Source organism: Stigmatopora nigra, chromosome 15 (assembly GCF_051989575.1).
Source record: "Stigmatopora nigra isolate UIUO_SnigA chromosome 15, RoL_Snig_1.1, whole genome shotgun sequence".
Classification (NCBI taxonomy): Eukaryota; Metazoa; Chordata; class Actinopteri; order Syngnathiformes; family Syngnathidae; genus Stigmatopora; species Stigmatopora nigra.
In genome coordinates, this window is record NC_135522.1 from 1,781,755 (window position 1) to 1,796,664 (window position 14,910).

The window sequence follows — 14,910 nt, forward strand, 5'->3', positions numbered from 1 at the left end:
ATGTCGTTTTTTGCGATAAAAAGCCTTACTATACTATGTCGTTTTTTTGCGAAAAAAAGCCTTACTATACTATGTCGTTTTTTGGCGATAAAAAGCCTTACTATACTATGTCGTTTTTGCGATAAAAAGCCTTACTATACTATGTCGTTTTTTTGCGAAAAAGAGCCTTACTATACTATGTCGTTTTTTTGCGAAAAAAGCCTTACTATACTATGTCGTTTTTTGCGATAAAAAGCCTTACTATACTATGTCGTTTTTTCGCGATAAAAAGCCTTACTATACTATGTCGTTTTTTGCGATAAAAAGCCTTACTATACTATGTCGTTTTTTTGCGAAAAAAAGCCTTACTATACTATGTCGTTTTTTGGCGATAAAAAGCCTTACTATACTATGTCGTTTTTGCGATAAAAAGCCTTACTATACTATGTCGTTTTTTTGCGAAAAAGAGCCTTACTATACTATGTCGTTTTTTGGCGATAAAAAGCCGTACTATACTATGTCGTTTTTTGGCGATAAAAAGCCTTACTATACTATGTCGTTTTTTGCGATAAAAAGCCTTACTATACTATGTCGTTTTTTGCAATAAAAAGCCTTACTATACTATGTGGTTTTTTTGCGATAAAAAGCCTTACTATACTATGTGGTTTTTTTGCGATAAAAAGCCTTACTATACTATGTCGTTTTTTTGCGAAAAAAAGCCTTACTATACTATGTCGTTTTTTGCAATAAAAAGCCTTACTATACTATGTCGTTTTTTGGGAAAAAAAGCCTTACTATACTATGTCGTTTTTTTGCGAAAAAAAGCCTTACTATACTATGTCGTTTTTTTGCGAAAAAAAGCCTTACTATACTGTCGTTTTTTGGCGATAAAAAGCCTTACTATAGTATGTCGTTTTTTGGCGATAAAAAGCCTTACTATACTATGTCGTTTTTTTGCGAAAAAAGCCTTACTATACTATGTCGTTTTTTGCGATAAAAAGCCTTACTATACTATGTCGTTTTTTCGCGATAAAAAGCCTTACTATACTATGTCGTTTTTTGCGATAAAAAGCCTTACTATACTATGTCGTTTTTTTGCGAAAAAAAGCCTTACTATACTATGTCGTTTTTTGGCGATAAAAAGCCTTACTATACTATGTCGTTTTTGCGATAAAAAGCCTTACTATACTATGTCGTTTTTTTGCGAAAAAGAGCCTTACTATACTATGTCGTTTTTTGGCGATAAAAAGCCGTACTATACTATGTCGTTTTTTTGCGAAAAAAGCCTTACTATACTATGTCGTTTTTTGCGATAAAAAGCCTTACTATACTATGTCGTTTTTTCGCGATAAAAAGCCTTACTATACTATGTCGTTTTTTGCGATAAAAAGCCTTACTATACTATGTCGTTTTTTTGCGAAAAAAAGCCTTACTATACTATGTCGTTTTTTGGCGATAAAAAGCCTTACTATACTATGTCGTTTTTGCGATAAAAAGCCTTACTATACTATGTCGTTTTTTTGCGAAAAAGAGCCTTACTATACTATGTCGTTTTTTGGCGATAAAAAGCCGTACTATACTATGTCGTTTTTTGGCGATAAAAAGCCTTACTATACTATGTCGTTTTTTGCGATAAAAAGCCTTACTATACTATGTCGTTTTTTGCAATAAAAAGCCTTACTATACTATGTGGTTTTTTTGCGATAAAAAGCCTTACTATACTATGTGGTTTTTTTGCGATAAAAAGCCTTACTATACTATGTCGTTTTTTTGCGAAAAAAAGCCTTACTATACTATGTCGTTTTTTTGCAAAAAAAAGCCTTACTATACTATGTCGTTTTTTTGCGAAAAAAAGCCTTACTATACTATGTCGTTTTTTGGCGATAAAAAGCCTTACTATACTATGTCGTTTTTTGCGATAAAAAGCCTTACTATACTATGTCGTTTTTTGCAATAAAAAGCCTTACTATACTATGTCGTTTTTTGCGATAAAAAGCCTTACTATACTATGTCGTTTTTTTGCGAAAAAAAGCCTTACTATACTATGTCGTTTTTTGCAATAAAAAGCCTTACTATACTATGTCGTTTTTTTGCGATAAAAAGCCTTACTATACTATGTCGTTTTTTTGCGAAAAAAAAGCCTTACTATACTATGTCGTTTTTTTGCGATAAAAAGCCTTACTATTCTATGTCGTTTTTTGCGATAAAAAGCCTTACTATACTATGTCGTTTTTTTGCGAAAAAAAGCCTTACTATACTATGTCGTTTTTTTGCGAAAAAAAAGCCTTACTATACTATGTCGTTTTTTTGCGATAAAAAGCCTTACTATACTATGTCGTTTTTTGGCAATAAAAAAGCCTTACTATACTATGTCGTTTTTTGTGATAAAAAGCCTTACTATACTATGTCGTTTTTTGTGATAAAAAGCCTTACTATACTATGTCGTTTTTTGGCGATAAAAAGCCTTACTATACTATGTCGTTTTTTTGTGATAAAAGCCTTACTATACTTTGTCGTTTTTTTGCGATAAAAAGCCTTACTATACTATGTCGTTTTTTTTTGCGATAAAAAGCCTTACTATACTATGTCGTTTTTTTGCGATAAAAAGCCTTACTATACTATGTCGTTTTTTGCGATAAAAAGCCTTACTATACTATGTCGTTTTTTGTGATAAAAAGCCTTACTATACTATGTCGTTTTTTGTGATAAAAAGCCTTACTATACTATGTCGTTTTTTGTGATAAAAAGCCTTACTATACTATGTCGTTTTTTTGCGAAAAAAAAGCCTTCCTATACTATGTCGTTTTTTGGCGATAAATAGCCTTACTATACTATGTCGTTTTTTGGCGATAAAAAGCCTTACTATACTATGTCGTTTTTTTGCAATAAAAAGCCTTACTATACTATGTCGTTTTTTTGCAATAAAAAGCCTTACTATACTATGTCGTTTTTTTGCGATAAAAAGCCTTACTATACTATGTCGTTTTTTTGCGATAAAAAGCCTTACTATACTATGTCTTTTTTTGTGATAAAAAGCCTTACTATACTATGTCGTTTTTTTGCGAAAAAAAGCCTTACTATACTATGTCGTTTTTTTGCGATAAAAAGCCTTACTATTCTATGTCGTTTTTTGCGATAAAAAGCCTTACTATACTATGTCGTTTTTTTGCGAAAAAAAGCCTTACTATACTATGTCGTTTTTTTGCGAAAAAAAAGCCTTACTATACTATGTCGTTTTTTTGCGATAAAAAGCCTTACTATACTATGTCGTTTTTTTGCGATAAAAAGCCTTACTATACTATGTCTTTTTTTGTGATAAAAAGCCTTACTATACTATGTCGTTTTTTTGCGAAAAAAAGCCTTACTATACTATGTCGTTTTTTTGCGAAAAAAGCCTTACTATACTATGTCGTTTTTTTTGCGAAAAAAGCCTTACTATACTATGTCGTTTTTTGCGATAAAAAGCCTTACTATACTATGTCGTTTTTTTGCAATAAAAAAGCCTTACTATACTATGTCGTTTTTTTGCGATAAAAAGCCTTACTATACTATGTCGTTTTTTTGCGAAAAAAAAGCCTTACTATACTATGTCGTTTTTTTGCGATAAAAAGCCTTACTATTCTATGTCGTTTTTTGCGATAAAAAGCCTTACTATACTATGTCGTTTTTTTGCGAAAAAAAGCCTTACTATACTATGTCGTTTTTTTGCGAAAAAAAAGCCTTACTATACTATGTCGTTTTTTTGCGATAAAAAGCCTTACTATACTATGTCGTTTTTTGGCAATAAAAAAGCCTTACTATACTATGTCGTTTTTTTGCGATAAAAAGCCTTACTATACTATGTCGTTTTTTTTGCGATAAAAAGCCTTACTATACTATGTCTTTTTTTGTGATAAAAAGCCTTACTATACTATGTCGTTTTTTGCGATAAAAAGCCTTACTATACTATGTCGTTTTTTGCAATAAAAAGCCTTACTATACTATGTCGTTTTTTTGCGAAAAAAGCCTTACTATACTATGTCGTTTTTTTTGCGAAAAAAGCCTTACTATACTATGTCGTTTTTTGCGATAAAAAGCCTTACTATACTATGTCGTTTTTTTGCAATAAAAAAGCCTTACTATACTATGTCGTTTTTTTGCGATAAAAAGCCTTACTATACTATGTCGTTTTTTTGCGAAAAAAAAAGCCTTACTATACTATGTCGTTTTTTTGCGATAAAAAGCCTTACTATTCTATGTCGTTTTTTTGCGATAAAAAGCCTTACTATACTATGTCGTTTTTTGTGATAAAAAGCCTTACTATACTATGTCGTTTTTTGTGATAAAAAGCCTTACTATACTATGTCGTTTTTTGTGATAAAAAGCCTTACTATACTATGTCGTTTTTTTGCGAAAAAAAAGCCTTCCTATACTATGTCGTTTTTTGGCGATAAATAGCCTTACTATACTATGTCGTTTTTTGGCGATAAAAAGCCTTACTATACTATGTCGTTTTTTTGCAATAAAAAGCCTTACTATACTATGTCGTTTTTTTGCAATAAAAAGCCTTACTATACTATGTCGTTTTTTTGCGATAAAAAGCCTTACTATACTATGTCGTTTTTTTGCGATAAAAAGCCTTACTATACTATGTCTTTTTTTGTGATAAAAAGCCTTACTATACTATGTCGTTTTTTTGCGAAAAAAAGCCTTACTATACTATGTCGTTTTTTTGCGATAAAAAGCCTTACTATTCTATGTCGTTTTTTGCGATAAAAAGCCTTACTATACTATGTCGTTTTTTTGCGAAAAAAAGCCTTACTATACTATGTCGTTTTTTTGCGAAAAAAAAGCCTTACTATACTATGTCGTTTTTTTGCGATAAAAAGCCTTACTATACTATGTCGTTTTTTTGCGATAAAAAGCCTTACTATACTATGTCTTTTTTTGTGATAAAAAGCCTTACTATACTATGTCGTTTTTTTGCGAAAAAAAGCCTTACTATACTATGTCGTTTTTTTGCGAAAAAAGCCTTACTATACTATGTCGTTTTTTTTGCGAAAAAAGCCTTACTATACTATGTCGTTTTTTGCGATAAAAAGCCTTACTATACTATGTCGTTTTTTTGCAATAAAAAAGCCTTACTATACTATGTCGTTTTTTTGCGATAAAAAGCCTTACTATACTATGTCGTTTTTTTGCGAAAAAAAAGCCTTACTATACTATGTCGTTTTTTTGCGATAAAAAGCCTTACTATTCTATGTCGTTTTTTGCGATAAAAAGCCTTACTATACTATGTCGTTTTTTTGCGAAAAAAAGCCTTACTATACTATGTCGTTTTTTTGCGAAAAAAAAGCCTTACTATACTATGTCGTTTTTTTGCGATAAAAAGCCTTACTATACTATGTCGTTTTTTGGCAATAAAAAAGCCTTACTATACTATGTCGTTTTTTTGCGATAAAAAGCCTTACTATACTATGTCGTTTTTTTTGCGATAAAAAGCCTTACTATACTATGTCTTTTTTTGTGATAAAAAGCCTTACTATACTATGTCGTTTTTTGCGATAAAAAGCCTTACTATACTATGTCGTTTTTTGCAATAAAAAGCCTTACTATACTATGTCGTTTTTTTGCGAAAAAAGCCTTACTATACTATGTCGTTTTTTTTGCGAAAAAAGCCTTACTATACTATGTCGTTTTTTGCGATAAAAAGCCTTACTATACTATGTCGTTTTTTTGCAATAAAAAAGCCTTACTATACTATGTCGTTTTTTTGCGATAAAAAGCCTTACTATACTATGTCGTTTTTTTGCGAAAAAAAAAGCCTTACTATACTATGTCGTTTTTTTGCGATAAAAAGCCTTACTATTCTATGTCGTTTTTTTGCGATAAAAAGCCTTACTATACTATGTCGTTTTTTTGCGAAAAAAAGCCTTACTATACTATGTCGTTTTTTTGCGAAAAAAAAGCCTTACTATACTATGTCGTTTTTTTGCGATAAAAAGCCTTACTATACTATGTCGTTTTTTGGCAATAAAAAAGCCTTACTATACTATGTCGTTTTTTGTGATAAAAAGCCTTACTATACAATGTCGTTTTTTAGCGAAAAAAAGCCTTACTATACTATGTCGTTTTTTTTGCGAAAAAAAGCCTTACTATACTATGTCGTTTTTTTGCGATAAAAAGCCTTACTATACTATGTCGTTTTTTGCGATAAAAAGCCTTACTATACTATGTCGTTTTTTTGCGAAAAAAAAGCCTTTCTATACAATGTCGTTTTTTTTGCGAAAAAAAGCCTTACTATACTATGTCGTTTTTTTTGCGAAAAAAAGCCTTACTATACAATGTTGTTTTTTGCGAATAAAAGCCTTACTGTACTATGTCGTTTTTGAAGACAAAAAGCCTTACTATATATACTATGTCGTTTTTGAAGATAAAAAGCCTTACTATACTATGTCGTTTTGCCTTATTATACATTTTTTTTAAAAAACTAAAAAGCCTTATACACAATATTTTTTAGAACTAAAGACGCCTCACTGTATAAAATAAGGACCTGAAAACAAATGAAGAAGGGAGCAGACTTACTTGGGGTTAATGAGGCAGTAGACGGAGCTGACGTTGGTGATTTCAAAAGCACAATTCCTGTTGGTGCTGAGGGTCGCCGACAAGGCTTCTGCGGTCTTCATATTGTCTACCACAACAACAACAAAAATACATAAATAAAACACAAATCCACCACAACAAATCCATATGTCTTGTGTAAAAGCAAAATATTCCAAACTTACAACCTTTGCCATCTTTCTCACACACCGTTATGTACGATTACCTTTATTTTTGGTCGAATCGGCCGGTTTGTCCAAAAACAGTGGTGTCGTTTTCACCCAACTTGAAGAGGAAGAAGACAAGTTAGATGACGAGACTGAGGACAAAGACGAATAGGAGGTGGAGGAAAAGTAGCAGCTATTACAAGTGCAGGCGTGTTCAACACGCCCTTCGGGTCAAAAAAGTCCCCATTTGAAAGTGATCCAAAAAAGACAGAAGAATGACCATATCTATTGATATTTAACTATAGTTTTTTTTGTAGAAATCTAGAGCAAAAAAAGGTATCATTGCATTACTAAATGGTTTAATGTTAAGAACATCCATATGTATACATGTATACATGTACATCAATGTGTATGTATGTGTTTGTTTATGCGTATGTATAAGTATACATATAATATATAAATGTGTATGTATATGTATAAGTATATATATATACATGTGTACGTATATGTATAAGCATAAGTATATATATAATATAGAAATGTGTGTATGTATGTGTATAAGTATATATATAATACATACATGTGTGTATGTATATGTATGTGTATATATTATATATAAATGTGTGTATGTATAAGTATATATATAGTATATAAATGTGTGTATGTATATGTAAAAGTATATATATAATACATACATATGTGTATCTATATGTATAAGTATAGATATTCTATATAAATGTGTATGTATATGTATAAGTATATATATAGTATATAAATGTGTGTATGTATATGTAAAAGTATATATATAATACATACATATGTGTATGTATATGTATAAGTATAGATATTCTATATAAATGTGTGTATGTAGATGTAAAAGTATATATATAATATATAAGTGTGTATTTATATGTATAAGTATATACAATATATAAATGTGTGTATGTATGTATATATATATATCATACTATATTTCTTACTTATTACCTATCTATTTATGTCTAAAATGTATTTTTCTCTGTCTGTATTCTCACCCTCTTGCTACTGTGACAATAAAAATTCACAAATACGATAATAATAAAGTTATATAATCAATCCAACCACTAGTTAAACATTTTTTTTAATGGCTCTAAAAAGAAGTCGCATATGAATCACGCAAACTAAAATGAACCCAAGTATTCTATATTATCCTGAATTTAAAATTCTGGGCTTTGTACTGCATTTAATGAAGAGACATGGGAGTGAACTTCAAACTATTTTTCCATGAGCTCCTCCTGGGCATATTTTTTTTTGTTCTTGTTTAAAAGCAAATATTTGAATACGGTGATTAACATGTTCCTTTTGGAACTTAGCACGTTGCGACTTGCGTTCTGCTGTAGGTGGGGACCCGCCTTTGTTTTACCACGCCGCAAATAAAACGTCTTGTGCCGTTTTTGGCTCTAAAATATGAGCATTCAAAGTCAGTCCACCTAATTTAAATGAACTAGATTTTTGTCCTTGTCAAAAGGTTAATTTTACGTCGCTTTTGTGTAACTTAAGGTACTTAGAAGTTACTTTTTGTAACGTTTGGATCATTTAGTATTCATTTTTGGCTAAAAAAACATGGCTGCTCCCTGTTTTTTAGCCACTTTCTGGTAATTTTGGGTCATTTTAAGATGAATTTCAGTAAGTTTGAGACATTTAAGATGAGTTTCAGTTAGTTTTGGACATTTAAAGATGAATTTCTGTTAGTTTTGGACATTTAAAGATGAATTTTAGTTAGCTTGGGACATTTTAAGATGAATTTCAGTTAGTTTTGGATATTTCAAGATTAATTTTAGTTAGTTTGGGACATTTCATTATGAATTTAAGTTAGTTTGGGGCATTTCAAGATGAATTTTAGGTAGTTTGGGACATTTTAAGATGAAATTCAGTTATTTTGGGACATTTTGGAGCATTCTTTTCCTTGTCAAATCATTGTCAATTTACACAAACTATCCAGTTAATAATTGTGTCACTTTTAGAGTACTTACAAAAGTCCCTTCTTGTAAATTCTGGGTGACTTCTTATTGATTTTGGCTGTTTTCTTTCGATTTTGGTCCATTTCCCATTGACTTCTTATTGATTTTGTTGGTTTGAGAGCCTTTTTGGGGTCAACTCTGTCAAAATAAAAGCCTGGCGAGCACGTATTTGATTGGCGGACGAACCAAAACAGACAAAAAACGTACTATCTACGAAATATATGCTATGAAGTATAGAGTATGTGTTAAAATAATAACTTCCCAATTAAAAATGTTCCTACTTTTTGGCTTTCAATGACGGCAGCTGTTCACAAGGTTTGATCTTCAACGCTTGCAGTCGGCAGATGGTCACAAAACACTGCAAAAAAAAAAAGAAGAAATGTAAAGAGAAGACATTTGCATTAGTCCGTCTTTGTATGTAAAGCATTGGATGTGATGTTTAGCCAGTTACATTGGCAAAAAAGTGCATTTAGACTTTTTTTTGTCGTTTTTTTGCAAGAAAAAGAAGCCTTACTGTAATATGTCATTTCCATTGTACAAGAATAAATTCCATTTGGAAAAATACCTTAAATAAATACCTTATTTATTTATTTTTGCGTTAAATCGAGAGCTGTGTTGAAAAGATGCACCCGTGTTTCCGAATCCAAATTAGAGATTGAGAAATAGTGAGCAGGTATAATTAATTAAGGATTATCATTGGGCCGGTGAAATGAAATACTCCAAAGGGGGGGGGGGGGGGGGGTATCAAATGTGTGTTTCTCATTAGCATCTCAGCTCCTTGTCAGTTTTTGCAGGTTTTATGTACACATAAAAGAAGCTGAAATCTAATTAAAAGAACCAAAATATCGATTAAAAAAGGTGAGCAGCGAGCCATTTCAAACGAGTGAAACCATTTAGCGACGCCTAGTGGACAGGAGGGGCAATCCACCAAATCTTATACTGCAAAAAAAGATTTTCTAAACTGCAAATTGTCAACAAAAACAGCATTTGCAATAATAACACTGCTTTACTAGTATGTATTTCATGTTTACGTCTTAATTTTTACAGAACTGTCGACATTAATTCCAGTTTTGATAACGAAAACGATTAACAGCAGCTATTAAAGTATTGATTGGGTGGCCCCTCCCACTAAAAACCCACAAAAAACCCATAAAATTACAACTTACAAATTCGGAAAATAGTTTAGATAAATTTTACACAGTCTACCTTTAGTTTGAAATTCATATATCAATCATTCCTTCATTTTCTGAACCACATTACCCTCACTATTGTCACTGGGGGTGCTGGAGCCTGTCCCAGCTGCCTCTGGCCACAAAGACAGCAACCAGCCAATCACAAGGCCTACTAGCTAGGACCTATTTACAGTGTCCAATTAGCTTAGCATGCATTTTTTTGGAATATTGATGGAAACTAGAATACCCAAAGAAACCCACACAAGCCCCTAGGTAGAAAACCTGCAAACTCCACACAGGTGTACCAACCTGAATTCGAACCCAGGACCCCTAAATATAAAAAAAAATTGCCTACTTCTCTAACCCCGCCCCCTCCAATATCGACTCAACCCCTGGCAATAAACGCCATTGGGTATTAACCCATACAAAATGGCGTGCCTTTTTCTCCCCGCCCCTCAACCCCACGGCTAATTTGAGTTGGCGGATGCGACGGCACGCTCTGTCAACTTACCCCCCACCCCGTACCCTCGAAGCCCCCCCGCCATCTTGAAACACGAAGGCCGATTAATGTCAAGGACTTTGGCTAAACATCTTACATGCAGATTAAAAGCCGCGTGTCCGGATGCACTTTCCGCGGATATTTTTCTCAGGTTGGCGGCCCTACGGCGTTTAATGTAATCCCCCCCGACCCCGCCTCTCTACCCCCCCCCCCTAATGGATGTAATATTTACACTTATAGCGTAACGTAATAGCTTTAGCGTTTATGGGCAAGGCCACGTTTGGGTGTCGCGACAGCCGATTTATCAGCGAGTAAACGTGCAGAACCTCGATGGCAATCCATCAATACGTTGGAAACATCATCTCAGGTAGGAAAATTAATCACTGAGAAGTTTGCATAATGCGAACCCCCCTCCGGCACCCCTAAAAAGTCCATCTTTTCACTCCCACGGATGGACGTTATGAGGCTTTTGGGGATGTTTACCTGTCTGTGGTCAAGGGGTGATGAAGGCGTTGATTAGTTGATTGGACTTGTTGTCGGGTAGATTTCGTTCTGAAAAAAATGAAGTAGTGGTCATTTGTGAATGTTTTTTTTTTTTTAACTTTAAGAAATCTATCAAATAATCTATTTTTTATTTATACTTATACTTTATACTTTACAAGATGATATTTGAACTAAAAACAGAAAAAATGATTAAAAAATGACAATGATTGATTTCAAAAGGGGGAAAATCAAGAAATTTAATATACATCTATACTCATTTTAATTTGATCCTAAAACAGAAAGTCAGCCCCCATGATTGACTTTCCCAGGCCACACAAAATGATGCGGCGGACCAGATTCGGCCCGCGGGCCGCCACTTTGACACCAGTGTCTTAAACGGTGCCTCTATGTTATTTCCAATCATTGTAGTCATCATATCAGTATTTTACTTTACATATACAAACTAATATATACAAATATAAAGTACATAACATCATAATTTAAATTCTAAACTTCTTGTATTTAATGTACATTTCTTCTTTGATTTTTAAAGTATTTCTCCGCCCAGTGAATAAATATATAGTATACACTAAAGTACTACAACATTTAATTGCTATTAACAGCGCATAGCAAACATGATCATTTAAATGCAGTAATATTTTTTTTCATCTAAACTTTTACTTCAAATATATAAATGATTAAAAACAAACTTCCTAGCTCCGCCCCCTGACCTCCACATAACAACATTTGGTCCTCCCGAAGTAAATAAGCCCCTCCCCCATGGCTTTTGAACGTCGAATCGCATTGATGAATGATTATCGGTGCGCGCCGCTACACAAAAAAATCAACGCGAGCATCAGCGTCCCATCCCGAAGGCACGGCGGCCAAAAAGAGCGCATTGAACGCCACTCTTGCATCTTTTCCGCTAATTAAAGTGCGTGAATATTCAATTCGTACTCTTTTGGATGCATTTCTCCAGATATGATTTTTTTTAGAATATAGGTATGGTAATGTAGGGGGCTCATTTGCATATTTCACAACATGTGGGAAAACAACCCTCAACCAATGATGGAGCATCCTGAGGGGATCGATTCTTCTGCATCACATATAATCATCTAGTCAATGTCCAATATATTCATATACTTCAAAAATATGAAAAAAAAACTCCAAAGGGATTCACACACACAGTTAAAAAAATAAATAAAAATAATATACAGTTCACAAAATGAATGAATGTATTTTTTTGTTGAAGGATCATGCTGTAGTTTTTTAAAAGATGAATATTATTGACATTTTAATAGGTTAGAGCAATTTTTAATCAACTATTTAAATGAAAGATTTAAAAAAATAACAGTAAATGAGTAATTATTATCATTTGAAAATCATAAAAAGCTGATTTAATTAACGGTTTATTTTCCTGATTTATTCATTTTCCGAGTTGCTTATATTCACGAGGGTCGCGGAGGGTGCTGGAGCGTATTCTACCTTAAATGAGTAAGAATAATATTTATTTTTATTTTTCATTATTTTTTTAAAATATTTTTTATATTATAAATATATATTTTTTAATATACTTATATTATTTGTATTGATTATTTTATATTTATTTATTTATTTATGTTAATTATAAATAAATTTCCAAGTTCTAATCTAATCTAACTAATATTAATCAATAAGTGCAAAGAAAAACAACTTTTTCTTCTTCTGGATCTTAACTAGCTTATTTCACTTCAAAACAACCCAGCGCCCTCTAATGGTAACGATTTGAAGTGCACACAAATCTTACACATTTGCTTTCAACTTAAGACAAAAACGACTGCATAAAAACATCGCAATTTAAAGCACCACTGACTAAGAAGCTTTTTCAATCCCTGTCGACTCAAAATTCTGGGATGTGACCAAAGCGCGATGCCCTTTGCTACCTAGCCGCCTCCGCTACTTCTTCATAATAAACCCAATCCCATTGATCGGCAAAAATCAATAAAAGTCTCCTCTGGAGACACTACTTTCATTTTGGACCCTTGCTGCCATTTATCAATTTTATCGCTTTCTTGTCTTGTCAACAGTTGCCATCACTCCTCACCTGGCTCCCCGCAAAGTCCTCAAGTCGGACCTCCAGCCGGGCCCACAAATGTGTGAAATTTTATAGCCAATAAGCGCAAATAAATCGAACAGATGCATCGCGGACCCCCATTGCTAATGCAAAAAATGTGCAAAATAATGCTAACGTTAAAAGTACAAATGGACGGCGCCAAATTTTGTTGACCCAGACAAATTTTAGACAAATTGGACATTTATCCCAGTCAAATTGGTTGAGAAGACCTGAAAGGTTTGCGGCGCCGATGACGAGGGCCGGGCGGCTTTCATCGATCGATCGTGCTCGCGAGCGTCCCTAATTTTGTACTTGTTGGCGTTTCCGATCAATGTTGCCAGCCAGCACTTTCGCCGTCCAATTAATCAAAATCGTTGACATACCATTGGGAGAAACCAAGGCCTCATATTGCGTGGGGGTGGGAAACGTATTCATATGGGATTGGAATCCATTTTAATACTTTACTTCAATGTAGTTAGCTTTTGGGGTGGAGAGTTTGATTTTATGAGTTGATTTGCCATCGGGTGAGCCAAAAAAACCCCTAAAATATTATAGTACAGGGGTACCTTGACATACGAGCAATTTGAGATGCGAGTAAGATTTTGAGCAATTACTTAATTTGAGGTACGAGTAAAATTTTGAGCAAATATTGATCTTGATACGAGTAAAATTTTGAGCAAATATTGATCTTGATACGAGTAAAATTTTGAGCAAGTATTAATCTTGATACGGGTAAAGTTTTCTTGGAATAGAAGTAAAAAAATTTAGCAAATATTTAACTTGAGATACGAGTAAAATTTTGAGCAAATATTTATCTTGAGATAAGAGTAAATTTTTGAGCAAATATTTATCTTGAGATACGAGTAAAATTTGGAGCAAATATATATCTTGAGATAAGAGTAAAATTTTGATATTTATCTTGAGATACGAGTCAAATTTTGGGCACCTATTTATCAAATATTTAATATATAATCAAATATTATAAAATTGAAGGTATAAAATATAAAAAAAACTCCCAATGGCCCATTTGAAGTGATAGAAAATGAAAGGTTATCCCTCATTGTGGCATTTTTTTAACCTCCCAGCACCCAAAATAAGGCCCGCTAATTAATTCCACTTTCCTCCCTTTAAAAAGTGGCGATAATGCACATATTTAAAAAGCGGCAGGCGGCCAAGATTGATGGCGGCGAGGTCGAGCGGCCCGTTGGCCCGCTGTCCCTGACGCGTCATAACGCCACTTTAGGGCCAATGATGCTAATAATACATCTTGGTGACACGTTTTGATTACAGACGCAATATGTCACCGAGCGAGCTGCACGTCGATGTGCTTACTGGGCGGAATCCGCTACGCCGTTTTCACCTGGAAAGTTTCGTTTGGAAAGGAAAAAACTAATAAAACATATTTTTAAAGTAATATAATAGAAACTAATTTTGTGTGTTCCCCATCTACTGCCCATAGTTGACTGGGATAGTCTCCAGCACCCCCTTGATAAAATAATAGAGGAATTAACTTTAAAAAGGGATTAGAAAATAGTAATAGAAACAAAACTATGTATAAAAAAACTGTGAATATTACATATTACTTAAAATAATAATTTAAATAAAAAATAAATCAACTATGTATTTAAAAAATCTGTAAATATTACATATTACATATTACTTTAAATAATTGTTTAAAAAAATCAATTATGTTTAAAAAAACTGCAAATATTACATCTAAACTTACTTAAAATAATTATTTAAAATAAATCAATTATGTATAAAAAAAACTGCAAATGTTACATAATACTTACTTAAAAGAATTATTTAAAATAACTCAATTACATTAATCATAAAAAGAATAAACATTCTTAAATCTGGCCTGTGTATAAATGTCCCTTTTTTTATTAAATTAGATGATTAGATTTTTACTTTAAAAAATGGAAGGTTTATAGGAAAT

General features: G+C 32.7%; 1 protein-coding gene across 3 annotated transcripts in view; it reads right to left on the bottom strand.

Moving 5' to 3' along the window:
- The window catches only part of LOC144208490 (uncharacterized), a 59,930-nt gene that overhangs the window by 1,323 nt on the left and 43,697 nt on the right, over window positions 1-14,910 (bottom strand). For all 3 annotated transcript variants that reach the window (XM_077734377.1, XM_077734376.1, XM_077734378.1), the window contains 4 exons: window positions 10,880-10,948; window positions 9,007-9,083; window positions 6,785-6,843; window positions 6,544-6,649 (listed from right to left, as the gene is read on the bottom strand). In XM_077734377.1, coding sequence (XP_077590503.1) covers window positions 6,544-6,644 — 101 coding nt within the window. In that variant the 5' untranslated portion in view covers window positions 6,645-6,649; window positions 6,785-6,843; window positions 9,007-9,083; window positions 10,880-10,948. The remainder of the gene's footprint in view (window positions 1-6,543; window positions 6,650-6,784; window positions 6,844-9,006; window positions 9,084-10,879; window positions 10,949-14,910) is intronic.